Source organism: Oreochromis aureus, linkage group 17 (assembly GCF_013358895.1).
Source record: "Oreochromis aureus strain Israel breed Guangdong linkage group 17, ZZ_aureus, whole genome shotgun sequence".
Classification (NCBI taxonomy): domain Eukaryota; kingdom Metazoa; phylum Chordata; class Actinopteri; order Cichliformes; family Cichlidae; genus Oreochromis; species Oreochromis aureus.
In genome coordinates this window covers 26212902-26232137 of record NC_052958.1, presented here as the reverse complement: position 1 = coordinate 26232137, position 19236 = coordinate 26212902, and the positions used below count along the sequence as shown (strand labels likewise).

At 41.0% G+C, this 19236-nt stretch overlaps 1 protein-coding gene across 1 annotated transcript in view; it reads right to left on the bottom strand.

The window, feature by feature from the left end:
* Positions 1–928: 928 nt before the first annotated feature.
* Positions 929–19236, bottom strand: part of LOC116332045 (1-phosphatidylinositol 4,5-bisphosphate phosphodiesterase gamma-1-like) — a 41804-nt gene continuing 23496 nt past the window's right edge. Inside the window, exons 11-32 of the mRNA XM_031754902.2 lie at positions 19010–19095; positions 18729–18849; positions 18444–18612; positions 16264–16383; positions 16048–16155; positions 15769–15953; positions 14906–15106; positions 14543–14662; positions 14229–14412; positions 13212–13289; positions 12472–12575; positions 12295–12391; positions 12141–12207; positions 10480–10646; positions 7657–7753; positions 7347–7571; positions 6219–6364; positions 5568–5682; positions 5306–5467; positions 5085–5173; positions 4391–4575; positions 929–4263 (exon numbers count right to left, since the gene is read on the bottom strand). Of these exons, the coding sequence (XP_031610762.1) occupies positions 4203–4263; positions 4391–4575; positions 5085–5173; positions 5306–5467; positions 5568–5682; positions 6219–6364; positions 7347–7571; positions 7657–7753; positions 10480–10646; positions 12141–12207; positions 12295–12391; positions 12472–12575; positions 13212–13289; positions 14229–14412; positions 14543–14662; positions 14906–15106; positions 15769–15953; positions 16048–16155; positions 16264–16383; positions 18444–18612; positions 18729–18849; positions 19010–19095 (2887 nt within the window). The 3' untranslated portion in view covers positions 929–4202. The remainder of the gene's footprint in view (positions 4264–4390; positions 4576–5084; positions 5174–5305; positions 5468–5567; positions 5683–6218; positions 6365–7346; positions 7572–7656; positions 7754–10479; positions 10647–12140; positions 12208–12294; positions 12392–12471; positions 12576–13211; positions 13290–14228; positions 14413–14542; positions 14663–14905; positions 15107–15768; positions 15954–16047; positions 16156–16263; positions 16384–18443; positions 18613–18728; positions 18850–19009; positions 19096–19236) is intronic.

The window sequence follows — 19236 nt, the reverse complement described above, 5'->3', positions numbered from 1 at the left end:
TAATACGTAACTGTTTTTGCAGTTATTAATGACACCAAACATTTTATAAGACTCTTATTTATTTTACACTTTGGGGCTCCAGTCACATATCAGCATGTTCCAAATAAATAAATAAGGGTAAATAAATATTTTTATCATTTGACTCCCTGTTGAACAAGCTCTTTGTAATGCTGGTAATGTAATGCTTTGACAAAATCAGAATAGGGGTCTAAGGGGAATTTAGTATTTATTATTATTTGTTGTAGAAGCTCCAAACACAATTTCATTGTTCTTGACAATGACAATAAATACTTGAATTGAATAGAAATCTGCTTCATTTGCTGATCAAGGATAAAAAGCTTGGCAACAACTATTCTTTAGAAATGCAACACAGGAATAAGGATAAACACCGTGCAGAGGAAAAATTATAACTAAAAAACAACATGAAAATAAAGTGGGAAATATTTTTACAGACAACTATGACGAAGTACAAAAATAGAATATTTTGGAAAGTTTGGAATGAAATGGACTGTGCTATCCCATGACTTTGCATTTTCTTTAACTGGTAGCTGTCAGCATAGCAGCATTTAAACAGTTCTTGGTTTGGTTCACATAATGACTCAATGAAAATTGTTGCTTATCGATTACTTGACACATATATAATGTTTAAGTTTAGCTTTTATACAACAGAGCAGACTTGGGCTAGACTGTCTCTTTCCTGCCACGGGGTGAAGTTACCAGAGAGGGTTAACCAGGGCCCCACCCTGGAGCCATACCTGAAGAGGGAGCTAGGTGGAGCTAGGTGGAGAGCGGCTGGTTGCCGTGCCTTAGTCCGAAATGAAATTTGTTTAAATGCATTTTTTCAAATTATTAAAAAATTTATACATGAACAAAAAACTGTGATCCTTTTTCTGGATTTCTGTTTTAAAATGAAAAGACACACTGGTAATTACATGAAAGAGCTTTATTAAATGGAAACTTGCACATGATTTGCAATGCAGAGTACTACTGTAATACTGGACAGTTAGCATAGGTGCAGAGAGAAAAACACAACTTGAGTCAACCGCCTAATACACAATGGCTATAGGCCAAAACGATGACCTTTGCATAGAAGTCCCTACCCAGTGCAACTGCAGTGTAGGGAGAAAGAGAGAGGTTTGTGTCTACGGGGACAGTTAAAGGGAGCTCCAGGTACACAATAATAATTTCTACATAAAGTTATAGTATCTTCAATCTGAAGTCCGCTAGCATCCTTGTAGCACGTTCTTTAATCTATTAAAACAGGATCTACATCTGTCTGATAAATAAAAGAAGTTATATACAATGAGAAATCAGACAGGGGAGGAGATGAAGTAGCTACAGGGGTGGGTGGTTAAATATGAAGTCATGCAGAGGGTCCAATCAAAGCTGCTTTTGGCAAATTCAGGACCAGTTGGGCCACATCTGTTGATTAAAGTCAGATGATGGAAACTGATCTTGATCGATGGTTTAGAAACGAGGCATGAAATCAGAGCCGGCAGGTAAAAAGAGTGCCTTACTAGGTTTTTTCTGTTGGTTTTCTTCTTTGCTTGTTTGTTTGTTTTTTTAGTGATAGCCCTTTATTTGTAGGTGTGTCCCTGTAGAGGTGAACACATCTGAGCCCCTATGCAGACATCCAGGGGAGCACTCTCGTCTCCTCCCCCCTCCCGCACTCACTGTTCTCACACTTCTCTGAAGGTAGTGTAGATAAATTTAGAGCCCTTTGAAGAAGTATTAAAAAAAAACTTCTCTACATGGTTTGGTGAGAATTTGTGCTCTCCCCGGCAGAACAAGAAAGTCTATGACAGAAGCCCCCACCAACTGGAGGCAGAGTTCAAGTGATCGCCCAAGGACTTGGTCTTGATTAGGAGGAACAGACTTGCGTCTTTAGATCCCTTTAAACCTCATTTCATGAGTAGTGGTCCAAACCAAATGAGCATGTTCCTCTAGACTGTTGATAGTTTTCCCTAAAAGGGAAATTATTCCAGTTGTAAAGAGAGCTCCTGTTCTTTCTTAAATACAAGAGTAATTACACTCAAGAACAAAGGCACATACAGGATACTTCCTTTTTGCTACAAGTGCCCTCTAATCCCTTTTCCATCCATTACAAACAGTTTAATTTTTCATTCCCCACATTTGTGTAACCTGAGTTTTCTTCTCCCATTTTATCCTGTTTTTCTTGGTAAAGCCTGAAACACAGTAAGTGCAAATTTCAGGGGGAAGTTTGTTGGTAAATTATTGTTTAAACTGTACAGCATTCATCTGAAACTGTCAAATGGAAATTTATATTGTGTTTGCATTTGAAAAAGTGCTAGCTGTATTTACTGCTGATTCCCACAATGACTCTTTATAATAATGGCAAATAATAATTTAAGAATAATTTCATTATTTGTTATTGTACTGATTGTTTTTCCTTTTAAAATAACTTTTGGTCCATCAAAATAATGAAAAATGTCTGTTTTCATAAATATTTCATTTTCAAACACTTTCTTTTCCTTACCAATGGTTTAAACTTCCCCAGATTCTATTTCAAAACCGGACACTATTGCGAGAAGTATTAGAAACGCGTTGCATTTTTGTTAAGCGATCTACTTTTCATGAAATCTGTCACAGAAACACCAGTTTGCAATTAATATGTTTCAGCCTTTAGAACATGATTGTTTTTATAGCTTAGTTTTATGTCTTTTCAGTCCATGAGATACTTATGTTTGTGTTTACTTTTTTCATTCTGCCCTCAGCACAGAAAGTTGCTATACTATCTGACATTTTCTTGTCAAAGAACATGTTTTCTTCACTTCTAAATGGATTGCATGTAGCTGCTGTAGAAAGCTGCTCGAGTCTACTCCAGGAAGCAGGTTTATCTAACAACTCTTTGTTAACCCTGAGGTGAGGGAAAGTCCAGGTTTTCTGTTCCAGGAAGCGAGTTAACTTAAACTCAGTCACCGGGGAAACAGAACTAAACCTGCTCAATGTCCTGCTGCTGCTGAATCAGCTGACTGACACTCTGATTCAGCTCCTCATTCACTATGAAAGTGCATAGCAGAGGTAATTAATTTAAGGAAGTTTACATTTTTAGGAAAACACAAATCCCAGTTAGACCTTAGTTAGCTGTTTTTAGATTTGAGCGCTTTTACCCTCACTCAGATCCATCTCTTCTCCATCGTTCTAACTCTGTGACCCTGTGGACAGTTGTGTAACTGTCAGCCTGTCGGACAGTTTGAGTGCACTGGAAACACTTACTCTGTAGCAATCACAGTTTATGTTAAATTGATCTGTATAAAGCGTTAGACAGACAACACACTGGTCAATAAACTTCAATCAGTCATACTGTCAGTCACAGATGTTGGAGATGAAGAGAATATTTGAGTGAAGAGTCTAAAAATGTATTTTAAAGTGGCTTTTTAGGCAAAATGCATTCTGTTCTGTAGATTTCATGTTGAAATTTGTTCACAGATTGATATTCAGTCATTAAGTCATTAAATTAAAGTCAAACATCAGGCTGAATGGTAGAGAGTCTGAAAATCAGAGTTTGAATCTGATGTTTTCGACTAAACATCACCTGAATCTTTCTCACTGGATCAATTCAGACCCAAATTTGCACACAGGTAGCCTATGATAGGCTCCATAATGGATCAAAAACTATGTCCAGGTTGGAGTCCACTTGCACAACAGGAAAGATTAAAAATGGACAAGAATCACAGATTCAGACTGGCTCGGGCCTGGATGAATTCAGCTTTGGTAATTTCCCAGCTTATGCCTTTTGGTTCCATTTTGGATCCACATCTCATGTAAAGGACTATGAACAGGATAGAAAAATTAAGATTTCATATAAAAGTTTTATAAGGTCTGTAATGATAACAGAGTGGTCCAAGCAAATTAAAATGACTCTTTTTTCCCCCCTCCTGATAAATGTCATAGTCAGCACTGGCACATGTTCACATTCACTTGTTGCATTGTGGTATCTGATCTACAGGGATGAGTGTTTCCTTTCTCTACTCATGCGTATGAGTAGAGAAAGGAAACAGTTATGAGCTGTTCTGAAACTGAAAACTTTGAGCTTCTGATATCAGAGTTAATAAACTAAGAGTTTATCAGACTAACAGTTTATTGAGTATGCTTCCTGGAGCAGGGCCCGTTCTATTCAGGCTGTCACAGCACAACCTATCAGGCACAGTTTGTGTTGGAGTTTAGCGCTCTCTGGAGGATTAGCTGCGCTTTGCTATCACCTGTTGTCTCAGCTTCTCCCTTCTCTTCTTCTCCATCAGCCTGAAAGAGCAGCAAGAAAAACAGTGACAGATTAGTGGAAGACAGACAGACAGCAGATGTAGCAGATACAGGTGCAATTTGGAGACGTTAAATTAAAGCTTGCAGGAGCCACAGCTGAGGGACTAACCTGCGGTTGCGAGCCTCCACCAGCTCACTCAGCTGGTCCTGAGCGGCTCGGAGCTCCTCCAGACTTTGCTGATAGCTCAGGTCTGCTGAGCCCGACCTCTCCAGGAGAGAAACCTGGTTGGACAGCTCGCTGGTTCGATCTCGCAACCGCTGGATGGACGTGTACAAGTTCTCATCGTCTTCCTCCTTGTAACCACAAGGTGGATAGAGAATGCAACAGCTGTATTTCACAACTTAATACTTAACAGTGGGATTTGATAAATGTGGATTTGCAATGAATCAAAATTTTTGAAAATTTTTAATGATTCGTGAATTTGTGACTTTTCGTGCCTAGTTGAAAAAAGAGGCTGTGTGATATTTGTTTTGTGGAAATAATGATGAAGATGTGTACAAAAAGGTTATTTCACGCTGGAATTTTCACGTTCAGATGGCAGTGTTCAGCTTCAACTAACAGCAGTGCTGCTAACTGCAGATCCAGAAATGATCAAATATGACTGTGCATAGTGAACGCTATTTGCTAACACGATGTTATTTGTGGCTATGTATCTCACAGCGGTGAAAGTCAGGCGTTAAGTCTGTAGATTCCACATCAACAAAACTTTGAACTACAAATGGAAACCAAAAATCTTCCCTCATGCCTGCAGAGTACTCTTATTCAGATGTCCTGTTTGTTGCAGAGATAAAGTAGTCCAAACCTTTGCATTGACGATTTCTATGTGAACCAGAAGGGACGCTAGCTCGAGCTCCTCACTGTAGCTGTTCTTTAGAGGTACACTCCTGTAGCCTGGTAAAACAGAAAATTAAACCAATTCAATGTAAATTAAGATTAAGAAATATTTCCAGAAACATTGCAAACTAAAAAATACAAAAATAAATAACGTATAAGTTTGTATTCTGGAGACATTTGCGCACTCACCTGTTTTGAGCAGACGGACTGGGTAGGTTGCCTGTGCCAGGAAGTTGGGATCGCTGAACATGTCCTCCTCGTAGACAGTGAAGCGCAGAAAGGCGAAGGTGGGGTTGTGGATATCGAACACAAACTGCTTCTGCACCCACACAGGGTTCAGACCATTATCAGCTGGGAGGGTAGAGAAAAGCAGAGGGTTAACACTGCAGTGAGTCCACATAAACTGCTGAAATGTTGCATTTTCATTGCTGCTATGCAGCAGCTGTCTTACCTACAACATCTGTCTTGCACTTGTAGCTGTCATAGTCGGCTCCACAGATTTCCAACTCTACAAAGGGACAGACAATGCTCCGGCCATTCTTAGGCAGATGGCGAGCACCCAGCACCTGGGAAACACAGAGCAAGAATAAGCAAGAAAGTGGGAAAATCGGACACTTATAGACAAAGTAAAATCGGTCTGTATTGTTTAGAAATCAGCTGAAATTGGCTCCTGAGCAGTCTGAAATCCCATCAATACACTATTTCATAAGATTACAAAAATTAGGTTTTGTTTAATATTTCCCAGCAAACTTGCAGATCAGATAGCTCAAAATGATCATATTGTTAGATAATTGACTTCATATGATATTTTTTCACTCCCCATCGAAAAAAGGGAGAGCAAAAATACCACCTTCTGTATAACCTGATCTACCAAAACTGTGGCTGAGTATGACTTTGTGGCCTTTCTAACTCTAGCCATTGTCAGTTTCTTCCATTAACTTTCATTATGGGTCAAAGAACAATAAAAGTGTAGTTTTAAGCTTGTTCTCACCTAGAAAGGAGCATGCCTGGACAATGTGAACTGCTCCTTTGCTTTCTCTCAAGACTGACTTATTGTTAGCTGTACAATCAAACTCCCTCTATCCTGCTTAGTTAATCTGACCTGTAATTGGATGGTGATTGGCTCCACGTGCAATGTGTCCTTGTCGAAAGGGTCAAACGTGTCATCCCTCATGATGTCAGGCTGGGGAACATAGCCGCTGCCACCTCCGAGCATGAACAAAGCTTGGTTCAGCTGCATGGGTTTATCTACAAACAGACAGGTTTTAAAGAATGAGTGTAAAATCGTATTTAGCATCACTAATTGATTACTGAACCATCACAGGTTGAGTATGTGGACAGACTGCAGCCTGTTGTTCTTAGAGGCAAATATGAGCTTTTCTGTTAAAGTAAGCCAGATGTTACACTGTTTCAATGCCTCCCCCTGGTGGCCACTGCTCTATATTAGAGTCAAATTTGTTAGGAATTTGTTAGGGATAACTTGCTCTGGAGCCAGGAGCCAGGCCCGGGAGCGTGCCCGAGGGCAAGCGTCAGCCGAGTGCAAAGCAGTGGGAATAAGAGTCAGCACCTCCAAATCTGAGGCCATGGTACTCAGCTGGAAAAGGTGGAGTGTCCACTCCAGATCAGGCACGAGTTCCTGCCCCGAGTGGAGGAGTTTAAGTATCCAGGGTGACAGGTCACCAGTAATGGTAGAAGTGAGCGGGAGATCCACAGACAGATTGGTGCTGCGGCTGCAGTGATGCGGATGCTGTAACGGTCTGTCGTGGTGAAGAGAGATCTGAGTATAAAAGCAAAGCTCTCGATTTACCAGTCAATCTACATCTCCACCCTCACCTATGGTTACGAGCTGTGGGTAGTGACCAAAAGAACAAGACTGTGGATACAAGTGGCGGAAAAGAGCTTCCTCCGAAGAGTGGCTGGCCTCTCTCTTAGAGATAGGGTGAGAAGTACAGCCCTCCAGGAGGGGCTCAGAGTAGAGCCTCTGCTCCTCCACAATGAAAGGAGCCAGTTGAGGTGGTTCAGGCATCTGACGAGGATGCCTCCTGAGCACCTCCCAGGTGAGGTGGGTCTGCCCCGGGGCCTCCTCCACTGGGAGGAGGCTTTCTCTGAGAACAGACATGAATTAGTGTCTGAGATGAGGAAAATCTGACAACTTGCCATCAACCCATGCTGTCTTGGACTCACTGTGTGGACAGAAAGGCTCTCTACAGTAATGCATCCACACACTGACCTGGGGTCTGGAAATTGAGTGCAACCAGCTGGGAGCCGCAGAGCCACATAGGTAGAGGGTCATAGTTGGAGGAGTCCAGCCTCTGTCCTCTGGGATAAATCCTGGAAAGCTGACGACGGTTGTACTGCAGAAAGCGTTTCCCTCGGCCACGGGTCGCAAACTTCTCTGCCTTCGTCTCCGGGAAGGAGGACATATCCCGGTAACATGCTCGCTCCGTCCCAATCTCTGTAAATTAAACAGAAAGTGAGACATGAGATGGATAGAGCAACAGTTTACAATGGTAAAAGAAATGAAATGGTATGGTCCTTACTGTCCTCATTGAAGGGGACAGGTCTGCAGTAGACCACGAGGTCAGACAGCTCCACTGCAATCTTCTTCCTCCTCTCCATCTGTTTCTCCTCCTGCATCTGTTACCATGGAGATGAGACAACCATACAAATATGAACATTTCTTAAACATATCTGTCACATTTTCTTCTGCAAATGGTTTTCACAACATGAAAACAACAACATGGTATCATCTTGTGAGAACATTAGCCATATTTTCTATAAACAACCAACATTATAACAGCATCTATCTGACAGAGTATAAGGAAACTGTCAAGTTTGGAGTTTCACTATTTGACAAGGATGTCCCGTAGAAAACTTTGTACATTCACACTGTAGCTGAGATTATTGCTGGTGGTGTAGCAGTTTGATTACGAAAACATGCTTCAGCAGCTTCTAGGAATCCCATTTGGAATGAACCCACCTACAACTCTCATATCAACTTAAACTGACAGCAACTTCCAGCTAAGTTCCCCATGTATCATTCTGCGATGTAAACAGTGGACTGGGAAACAGATTCAAGCATCTTGAGGGGATATGAAGCATGTTCAACATGGCAGTGCTTTCTCTACTGCCATGTTGAACCTAAATCCCCAGTTAGAAATATTGTGACGGTGCTTATCAGCTTATCAACTGTTAAGTCAGGTTTTCTGCTTCAGGTTTCGTGTGCCTTCACCTACTATCACCTACTCCAAGGAGACAAATTATCAGAAGCATAGCTGCAAGAGATCTATAAAAAAAACTACAGCATTATTAATGCTGTGAATACCTTCCTCTGTGTACCAGCCCCACTTCTGCATCTAACACCATCCACTCTGCCGTAGCCCAGTTACAGACAAAACATCCAAGTGCATTTATTGCTATCGCTTGAGAATTTAACGACAACACCTTTGACACCGCATTAACCACCTTCACCCAGGTGAAAGATGACAGGACAATAGATCTGCTCCAAACCTGATCCTCTCCCCCTCCACACACTTAGTCTGGTTCACATCACCCTGTGCAATGCCCCTCTAGTCAAGAGATAGCCTATGACCACAAGGACGGTGGGGAAATAATCAGCGGATGCTTTTGTGGCTCTCCAGGGCTGTTTTGAGGTGACTAATTGCCAAGCAATCTGTAGGAGGATATCGATGGGCTCACAGAATTAACCACAGACTACATAAATTTGTACACTGACTCCATAATTGCAACAGAGACTGTGAAGTGTTATCCAAACAACAAGCCATGGGTAACAAAGGACATCAAAGCACTGCTCAACAGGAAAAAGAGAGCTTTGAGGTCTGCCAACAGGGAGGCAGTGAGAGAAGTTCAAAATGAACTGAAGGCATAAGACAGGGAGGCCAAGGACAAATACAGGAGGAAGCTGGAGTGGAAACCTCAGCAAAACAACATGATGGAGGTCTGAAGACCATCACTGGTTTAAGGCCAGCCAGCAGCAGTGGAGTCGAAGAATTGGAGAGTTGGCATGTGAGAGTCAACAAAGTGATTCCCACAGTTTATGTGTTTCTCACAGACTTATGTGTTGCTGATCACAAAACACAGGAGACACATCTCCTGTCCTATCTCCCTTTCTCTTCACCCCAAAGACTTTAGGCTGGTGAAGAAAAATGCAGCAAAGCACAACCATCTGCAGCTTAATGAGGTAAAGACCTAGGAACTGGTTGTGGGCATGAGGACAACAACACCAGTGATCCCTATTTCCGTTCCCAGGCTCTGTATGGAGACAACCAAGGATTACAGAACCTCAATGTTCCTTCTCCTAAAGTGGACTTCTACAAGAAGAAACTGTCTATCTTCAGAGACGACTAAATACCTTTAACATCACCCATCTATGCTGTGATTTGCTGGGGCAGCAGACTGAGGGCGTGTCCAAGTTTGACACTACACCATAGCGCACGGGTAGGGAATTCCAGGCCTCGAGAGCCGGTGTCCTGCAGGTTTTAGATGTGTCCCTGATCCAACACAGCCGATTTAAATGGATAAATTACCTCTTCAACATGTCTTGTAGTTCTCCAGAGGCCTGGTAATGAACTAATCATTTGATTCAGGTGTGTTGACCCAGGGTGAGATCTAAAACCTGCAGGACACCGGCCCCTGAGGCCTGAAGTTCCCTACCCCTGCTGTAACGTATTAAAGAAGACATGAAAATGTGGTGCTTGCAGACAATTTTAAAGTGAAATCTGACTATAACATTCTCAGAAGCCGATGATGTCCTCAGCAAGTGACTAAAGTGCTTTTACCAGGTAAAGAGAGAGCCCCCTTCATAGCACAGAAATCTGTGAATTTAAGCTCAACATAACTCCCCAACCCATTAATCTTTCAGTTTGTCACCCACAAAATTAGATAGTCAGCTAGACAAAACTGCTAAGTTCACCACGGGCTCGGACCCATAAATGCAGACTCCCCTTAGAGATGTGAACATTTCCTAATATCTAAAACTTTTTATATGTAGTTTCCTGCTTTATGATCAAGAAAGTAACCATAAGTCAGTTTGACAAACACTGCAAACATCCAGTTAAATCAAGCATAAAGATAAAACAAATCATTTTACACAAACATCTGAAAAACATTCATACTTAATTGTTCTAGAAAAGCCACATATATCATATATATAGTCATAAATAGTGCTATTTACAAAATTTAGTTGTGAGTTGAAGCGTAGTCGAGGTTCTGTCACGCTTTCAAGTAAGCAAGGGAAGTCATTAAGTGAAGTCCTGACGATCTGTGGTCTAATTATTCAAGTAGCAAAAACTCTAACAGATGTGCTTTCACTCATCCGTGTATGTGTGCGGAGTTGCACTCACTCGTGCATCAGCATTCTGTGCAGCCTCTCTAATCTTGCTGACCCAGCCGGTGAGATCTTCCAGACTGTCAGCTGCTACGTCCAGAGTCTGGACCGGATGAGAAGAGAGGTGTTGGGAGTGGATAGTGAACACAAAGGCCCGGGAATTCTTTCCGTCTTTATGCACCACTGCAGAGATTAAAGGAGGTACAAGTGGAACGAGAAAAAAGTGAGGGAAAAAGTTAGAATTGGATAAATATGCCTGTGTAGTTTCTCATTCATCCAGGTCATGATAGTCTTGAGAGCTGGAAAAGAAGGCAACTGGACTTCTTTAGGTTTATGAAAACATTTTACCGCTCATCCAAGCGGCTTCTTCAGCCCTAAAACAACTGGCCGGACTTCCTGGTTTTGAATTTTGACCCGAGTATCATCTACATGTGGAAAGCAGTATTATCCCTAGGTAAGAGCCCAGAGCTTTACTTTCCATTAATGAATCTATACAAATCTAAAACCCTAACTAATTTAATTTCGGCCAATCTCACCTTCAAGTTCATCATCTTTTGCATCTACGCTACCCATGATGCGTTTTTTTTTTTTTTTTTACATTGCTCTGTTTTCTTGCTTCTGTGACGCACGATAAACACACAGAGATCTTGAACTTAAAATTCATGTTGGTGAAGATGATGAAGTCTCAAGGATACAAATGTGACGAGCGGGGCAGGCAGTGAGTGAAAAATCTTTATTCAAAGAGTTATGTGTTGTGGGGTTGTTTAAGAAAGGCCATCCAGGGTAAAAAGACTGCCTGACGGAGACAACAAGCCTCTTCCCCGAGCCGATAGGCCACTTTCAGGCTTTGAATGGACACTGGGCTCTTTGAACACTGCTCTTTGCATCCAGCTCTCACCATTAAGGATTTCCACATGAAAGTTGAGACATGTGGAAGTAACATCAGGGGCAAACCTGCCAATGGAAAACTGCAAGGAGTGAGAACAGGACTTCCACAGAGCAATCTAAAACGAGCATTAAAAAAATCTGTGATGCTAATGTTTTTACTTTAATACTTCAATACTAATATAACTCTGTAGCGCTCAGTTGTCACCGTGTAAGTGTGACCGCTTCACCCACATTTGTGACTAAAAATACACCTGCAGTAGAAATGTATCAAGGCATGGGTATGAATAAAAAGTAACGCCCAATTTTTCAACAAAAACACTGAATCAGATCAACTGTTAACTTAGTCTGAAACCATCTTTCAATTTGGTAGCTAAAGGTTGACAGCAGCTATCCAGCTTTAAATCAGGGCTTGGGGTTTACAAGATGTATGTATTTCACACAAAAAACACAATTACCTCACTCAGGAGATACAATACTGTCAGAGTCCTTTTTTTGCCTCCTACTAATGTTGGAAAGCATTCCAAGAATTTTTTATTTGACACTACTTTACTTATTATTTCTTTTCTTTTGCATTTAAGAAATTGTTTTCTTTAAAATAATATTTTTTTAATATGACATGTAAAACCAATGAATTTTTCTGGTAAACAGTCGGTGATCCTAGTTGTGGACTGATCTTGTGCATCAAGGTTAAATTTCAGCATCATTTTGAGCAGGAACTAGTCCCTTCCTGCAGTAATTATTTAATATACCTGATAAAACTATAATGTATAAGAACGTTTATCTACTAACCCACGTGGCAGGTTGGTACATCTATGAAGCCTTTGAGGAAAGTTCCCAGAGGACTGTTCTCTGTGGACTGACACAAAAGAATAAACATTTGTTAGAATAATGCACAGTGAAAGCTGGAAGCTCATTTGAAAGTAGTGAGTGAATCAGAGCTCACTGCTTCATCCATTTCTCTGGTGGGGGAACTAGGGACCTCCTCTACATAGTTTGCAGGGAACCACAGCTGCTTCTTTCCTCCATAGTCACCTCTCCACCTAAAGGCAGGTCGCATATCAACGGCAGGAAGGTATACAAAACACAGAAGAAGGTACATGTACACCTGAGGGTCACTCACCAGCCGCCCTCCTGCTTATCCACATTCAGGATGAGTGCTTGTTTGGGGAAACATAGCTCGTCTTCTCTCTGAGCTCGATAGTCATACAGAGCTTTGACCGTACACTAAAACATGTCGGGAGAAACATGCGATTAAGAAAACACAGTTTTAGAGAAATGAGAACGCACTTTGAGACATAACTAATGCCACGGAGGTTTGAAACGTAAATTAAAACGATAAGAAGCATCAAATGTGTTTCTTTCACTGAGTTCATTGCAGCATTTATGCCACATTGTGTTTTAGATGCAGCCGCTTGATGGCGCCAAAGTTAATTACAGTTTTTAAAACTGATCCACTCTTAAAAACACCGCTGGTTCTTTCCTTCTGTCCTTTCTTCGTTTGTTTCTTTCAGTCACAGCTTTTCTCTTTTTAAATAAACAGTCTCTCTTTTTGGTTCAAGCCTTCAAAAGCACAAACCTCACTCTCTTCTTTGTTGCCAGTAGTTTTACTGTTAGCCCCTCAAGAAGGACATTGGACTCCTAATACCTGACTGAAAACAAACATTTCCTGTACTTTGTACTTGAGCTGCTACTGCAGAGAGCTGCCTTTTACTGCCAATGGCTATTAGACAATGTTTCCATACAAAACAAGGCAATTAAAACTACTAATCATTTACTAAAGAATATGATAATATGTGATAATCCATAAATAAACCCGTTAAACTTTAGGGCCATAGGCCATGTGTTTCCAGTCACACTCACCCGTGCTGTGGGCATCTTATTAGCCTCCACATAGAAATGAGGAGTGCGAACCTCATACAGTGCGCCATAGTCAAGCTCCTGGAAAAATAAATAATCAAGTTTTCAGCCACCATTTTTGTTTTTGTTTTCTTACTCCTGACTGATTTTAAATTCATTCAACATGCACTAACATCAGTATTTGACTTTGGCCATGTTTAATAGAAGCATCCACCATTGGAACAGTGTGCATGTTTAACAGGAAATACAGACAAGAAGCTCTGCCTTTTTCTTTGCTATTTTCAGACATAGACTAAACAACAAATGGAAATTCACTTAGTTGTGTAGCATTTCCTGATGAGTAGTAGTAGTATCATGCAAAAACCGAGTTTGTACAATTTTAACAAGCATAAAAATGAATATTTAGTATGAGCACCTGCTGCCATTCAGGTGCTTTCCAGATGCTATTGCATGACTGATCAAAATCTGATGGTACTTTTCTACATAATTCCATCAATTCTATTAAGATCCCCATCCCCACTGGCTGAAATTCAATAGTGTATAAAAATTGTTGCCACTGATTTTCAGTCCAGCTCTTCTGTAATTTGGCATATGTGTGATTTTTCACTGTGCATTTTTCGTGATTCAACCAGTGAAATGTGAACAAATGATGTGTCTTTGCAACCAGCTGCTAGTAACAAAGTGCCAAACGATAAAATGTAAAATTCGTTCTTTGCCAAGTTGTCTGTTATGTGTAACAACACAGGTTCATGCCTTGAGTTAGATGCATTTTTATGTTTGAATAATTCACAGGTCAGTGTTGAATGGCTCAACAAACAATCAAAACACTCCTCTGAAAATGGTCCAGTACAAGGACTGGACTGAAAACGAGTGAAAAAGCAGCCATTGCCCAAACTGGAAAATTTCATTAAATTCTGTCTCCCTGGAGGGAAAATAAAAACAAATGAGGGGGTGCTTAAGACTTTTACACAATACTCTACAACAAGGTTATGCATTGAAGTGAGCTGTGTCTTGACCAACCGTGGTGCCCATCCGGTCTAGAGTATCTTCATTGATGGGGTAGCGGAGCCTCATTTTACGATACAGAGGATGTTTCTCATAGTAGCTCACCAGATCCACCAGACTCTCAAACTCTGCCGAGCTACCCAACATGAAGAGACGGCCTTCTTGCTGGATACGGCAGTGTTTGATCTTACCCTCTGCCCTACACACATGCAAAGAAGAAAAAAAGAGTTCTAGACAAAAATAAATGACATTTTTATGCTGGCTTTTAGAATGAACTGAGCAGAGACCAGAACTCGTGTTTTTGTCCTTTACTGTGTGTCGAGTTCTACCTGAAGGAGATGGCGTAGGAGTTGTGTTCGCTACGTTTTCGAACCAGGAAAGCTCCGTCTCTGGGCACACGCATCAGCATGTGTTCAGCCTGAACACGGGACAGGTTGGAGTGGTACCACCTGAACAACAACAAACTATTATGTACAAATTATGTAACAAATTATGTACCTGCAGTCTATAAAATACAATAAATATTAAAGGCATCAATAATAAAGATTCATATTTTTTCCTCTATTCTAGCATCATTTTGCTTACATTACAGGACATTTTTAATGCACGACTTTAACTTGTAATGTATTTTTACACTAAAGTATCAATACATTTATCCTCTACTTTATTATATTAAGATGTCAGTTACTCACTCTCTGCTTTCGTGTGCATTCGGCTGAGGTACAGGGTTTCCCAGCCTCATCTCAAACTCGTTGCAGCGGAGCGGCGTGTCTCTATAGTGGCAGATGAGCCGGTAGAGGCTGTCAAACACCAGGTTATCAGTCAGGTAGAAGCGGGTGGAGCCAGACTCCTGACGTGAATGGATCCTGCAGTGCTGGACCCGACCAGAGCGCCTGAAGGGCGAATAAGATTGCATTAGTACTGTGATTTGGTTCCTTCTCTCAACTTCAAATCAAGTCCCATCTTCTCCGGTCAGAGTTTTATCGTATGTGGGTCCCTGAACTGTCTATGATTTATTCTTCTTGTAGCCAACTTCTAAACATTTAGATTCCTTATTTGCTAACGTTTTTTTTTAAAGTCTGTCTAGTTTTCAAAGCTGTTCTGTTAATTCCACGTACAGATTGATTCAATTTAATGTCTTGCACAGGCTCCATTATTCTATGACTAAACCAAATATTTGGCACTGTCTCTCCCAGGGTTGGATGGGAGAAAATCATTACTGTCCAACCCAAGACAAGCTCCAAGGAAAGGTATGATCGCTACAAGCCCGAGATTCATTTTATTGGAAAATAGAATCACCTCCGTGTTTTAAAGGATGCTGCTTACTGCTCAGCTTCAATGGATTTGGTGTGGTAAAGGAAGCTCTTATACCAACTTTCAAGATAATTAGAAACCTTTTCTGAAATTCCTGGAGAGGGGGTTTTGGAGATCATTTAAATTTGAGATGTCTGATCATGAAATGGCAAACTATTTTACAAATGTTGTTTTTTTTCTTTCTCTGCATCAGATTGTGTTGCTAATTTATCAGCTATTTTATGACAGAAAACACACGGACCAGAAGGAGAGGGTGTAGTCTCCAACAAACGTCTCACTCTCCCGGACCAGGAAGGTGCCGTCTTTGGCCCCGCCCTCGCAGTACTCCTGCAGGAGTTTCTCAGCCACCTGACGGCCATCGCGTCCTCCACCCAGCTTCCCATGAAACCAGCGCTCTGCACAGTGCTGCTCATTGTTGTTGCACTCCTGACCAATTACACAGACATATGAGGGTGTAATACCAAAGTTGGTTGCGAAATCACCAAGTTTTGTCATATGTTGCTATGTGCCACTTTTCTACCTCCTTTCCTTCATCATCCTCCTCTTCATCAGCTGTCTGATAATGAGATGTCTCCTCAGAGTAGTAAATCTTATTACTGGTCAGGACAAAATAATGTGGCGTCCATGTCTGCAAATGGATACACACATTTTAGATACACAATAATCAGTATAGCTAGAGTTAGAGGTAAAAGTATATTTTCTTCATAATCACTTAGCCAAGCTTACACAAACTCACATGGTCAATGGGGTCTTCGAGGTAAAGGATGCCGTTCTTTAGGGAGTTACTGATGTCGTTTTCAGAGTAGCTGGCTGACGTCACCTCTTCATACAGGGTTCCTTCCACCAGCTTCTTGTGCTGGGACAGAGGAAGAAAGAAAGATGCTGAGCCCCACAGGTTTACTGTCACAGGAAAATCTCAACCAGATGTATTTTCCATTAATGTGGAATCTGAAATGTTAATTGACAGCTCAAGGTAAACAGTGATCTCACTGCCAGTCATCGCCATTTAGGGACTGCAACTGTCAATGTTTGCATTTTTGCGATTTCAACACGGCCCGAAATTATGTCAAAGAACTGGCCACCATGCCATGACATACAAGCCATTTTTCAGTAAAATCAAGGGGAAGAAAAATCTACACATACGAATCAAAACAGTGTACTATATTGCCGCACTCATGCCCAAAGCAGTTTTTCTTGAGTTTCTTGTCATAATCAGAAACCTCTTTCTCTTTTTAAATTATGGCAAGTTGTGTGGAAAAAAATATATCTTGCCTAGGTGGGGTGTATGCCAGTGATGGTTGATATGTGATACTTGGTACTAGGGATGTTGGAAGAACAAAGACAAGAAATAATACAATTTTTTTGAAAAAGTGTTTGTCCCCTTCCTGATTTCCTTTTTTTGTTTGTTTGTCACACTTAAATGTTTCAGATAAAACAAATTTAAATATTAGACAAAGATAACACAAGTAAACACAAAATGTAGTTTCTAAATGAAGAGGTTTATTGTTGGGGGGGGGGGTAATGTGGTAATTCTGCCACATTGGAGGGTTATCCAGCATGAACCACCTTTTTAAGGTCATGCCACAGCATCTCAGTCGGATTAGTCTTCATTTTGCTTTTCTTAAGTTATTCAGAATTGGACTTGCTGGTGTATTTTGGATCATTGTCCTGCTGCAGACCTGAAGTGTGCTTCAGCTTGAGGTCACAAACAGATGGCTGGACTTTCTCCTTCAGGATGTTTTGGCAGACAGCAAGTCTTCCAGGTCCTGACCTGCCCCAGACCATCACACTGTTATTATGATGTTCCTGTTACTTTTACACCAGATGTAATGAGGCACACACCTTCCAAAAAGTTTAACTTTTGTCTCATCAGTCCACAGAGCCTTTATGTTGCTTTTTGCCCAGTCTCTTTCTTATGGTGAACACTGACCTTAACTGAGGCAAGTGAGTCCTGCAGCTCTTTGGATGTTGTTTTCTGGGGTCTTTTGTGAGCTCTTGGACGAGTCGTCGCTACGCCCTTAGGCTAATTTTGGTCGGTCGGCCACTCCTCGGAAAGTTCACCTCTATTCCATGTTTTCACCATCTGTGGATAATGGCTCTCACTATGGTTCACTGGAGTCCCACAGCTTTCACAGCAATCACTTTTTCACACAGGGCGATTATTAAGGTTTGCCCCTTAACAATAAAAACCTTAGAAACTGCATGCTGTGTTTACTTGTGTTATCTTTGTCTAATATTTACATTTTGTTTGATGATCTGAAACATTTAAGTGTGACAAACATACAACAAAATAGGAAAAAAGAAAGGGTGCAATAACACCTTTTCACACCACTGTATAAATATAAAACTATTTTTTGACATTTCACCAAAGGAAAATAATTTTGATTTAACACGTTTTTTTTGTAGGTGGCATTTCATTAACTTAAACTTCAAAGAGATTTTTGTTTATCAAATGGCCAAAAGTAACTCTTTGTCTTAACTATAGGCAGACTAATTGTGCTTGCGTGCATTTCTAGCCTATAATCAGGAAGGATTGGCTGGTCATAGACAGGGTGGGACGCTGTGCTTTGGGGCTGATGACAGAGAACTGAGGGCAGCATCGTAATTACTGTCAGCTACTCTATCTACCACTCTGTGGAATAGTCAAGTATTCTGGTGAACATGTGGTGTAAATTTTCAGGATATGATGAAACTTTTGACCAGATATATACAGAGTTGATGGCAATACAGCTTTTAACCTATTTTTAAGGCTGCTTTTAAAATAGTTTTATTCTTCCATTATCTACACCTCCTCCATTGTTCTGAATTAACTCACATCTCTGCACACATTGTTACCACCTGACAAACATCACTGTGTGATATTTACTTCAATTTAAAATGAAAAATCTGTTCGGTGTTGAGGTGTTGAGTATATACTTTGATGAGGATCTTCCTGCGGAGCTGGTAGGGCGAAGGAAGCTCCTCTGCATTATTGTCAACCGGTTTGGTGAGCAGCAGATCTCCAAAAACTTTCTTGAAGTGTGTGGCCATGTTCCTCTGCTGGACCACACTGCAGTGGTCCTCGATGGATAAGATCACAGGATACCTGCCAAGACACAACAGTAGGTAGAAGAGCTCTAACGCTGAATGGTGATTCAGTCGCTACTTTAAACTGCTATTTTAGCAGTATTGCTCAGTAAATGAACACAATCATGTACTCACTCAGATGTAACAAAGGCATGTTCTTTGATGGTATGCAGCACATCCAGGAATTTGATCTTGGAAGTTAAGGTGTGGCCGTGGTAGATGATTGGCAGGTCATCAGGTCCATCCCAGCAGTCCACTTAGATTAGAAATAAAAAAAATCAAACATATAGTTAAGATTTTAGACCCTGAAATGAAGCCTGTAATGGGTAACCCAAAGCTTGTGGAACAGCACTATGTATGTAATAAACTGCAGGAAGGAGTAGTTCACCAGTGAGTTTAAAAAACATCTCGCTTACGTTCAATGCAGCGGCAGCCCATCCTCAGACAGCGAGCGTAGGCTTCTAGAGATGATTCACTGGAAAACTGGTCACCTGTCAGGTACCTGAAAAAGCATGAATGTGGAAAACAACCTTGTTACAGCAGCGGTGGTTATAGAATAACCAATACTGTAGCAAGTAAAAATATACTGTAATGATATTTAAAAAGAAAAAAATACTAGCAACCTCCAGCACTACCCCTCAAT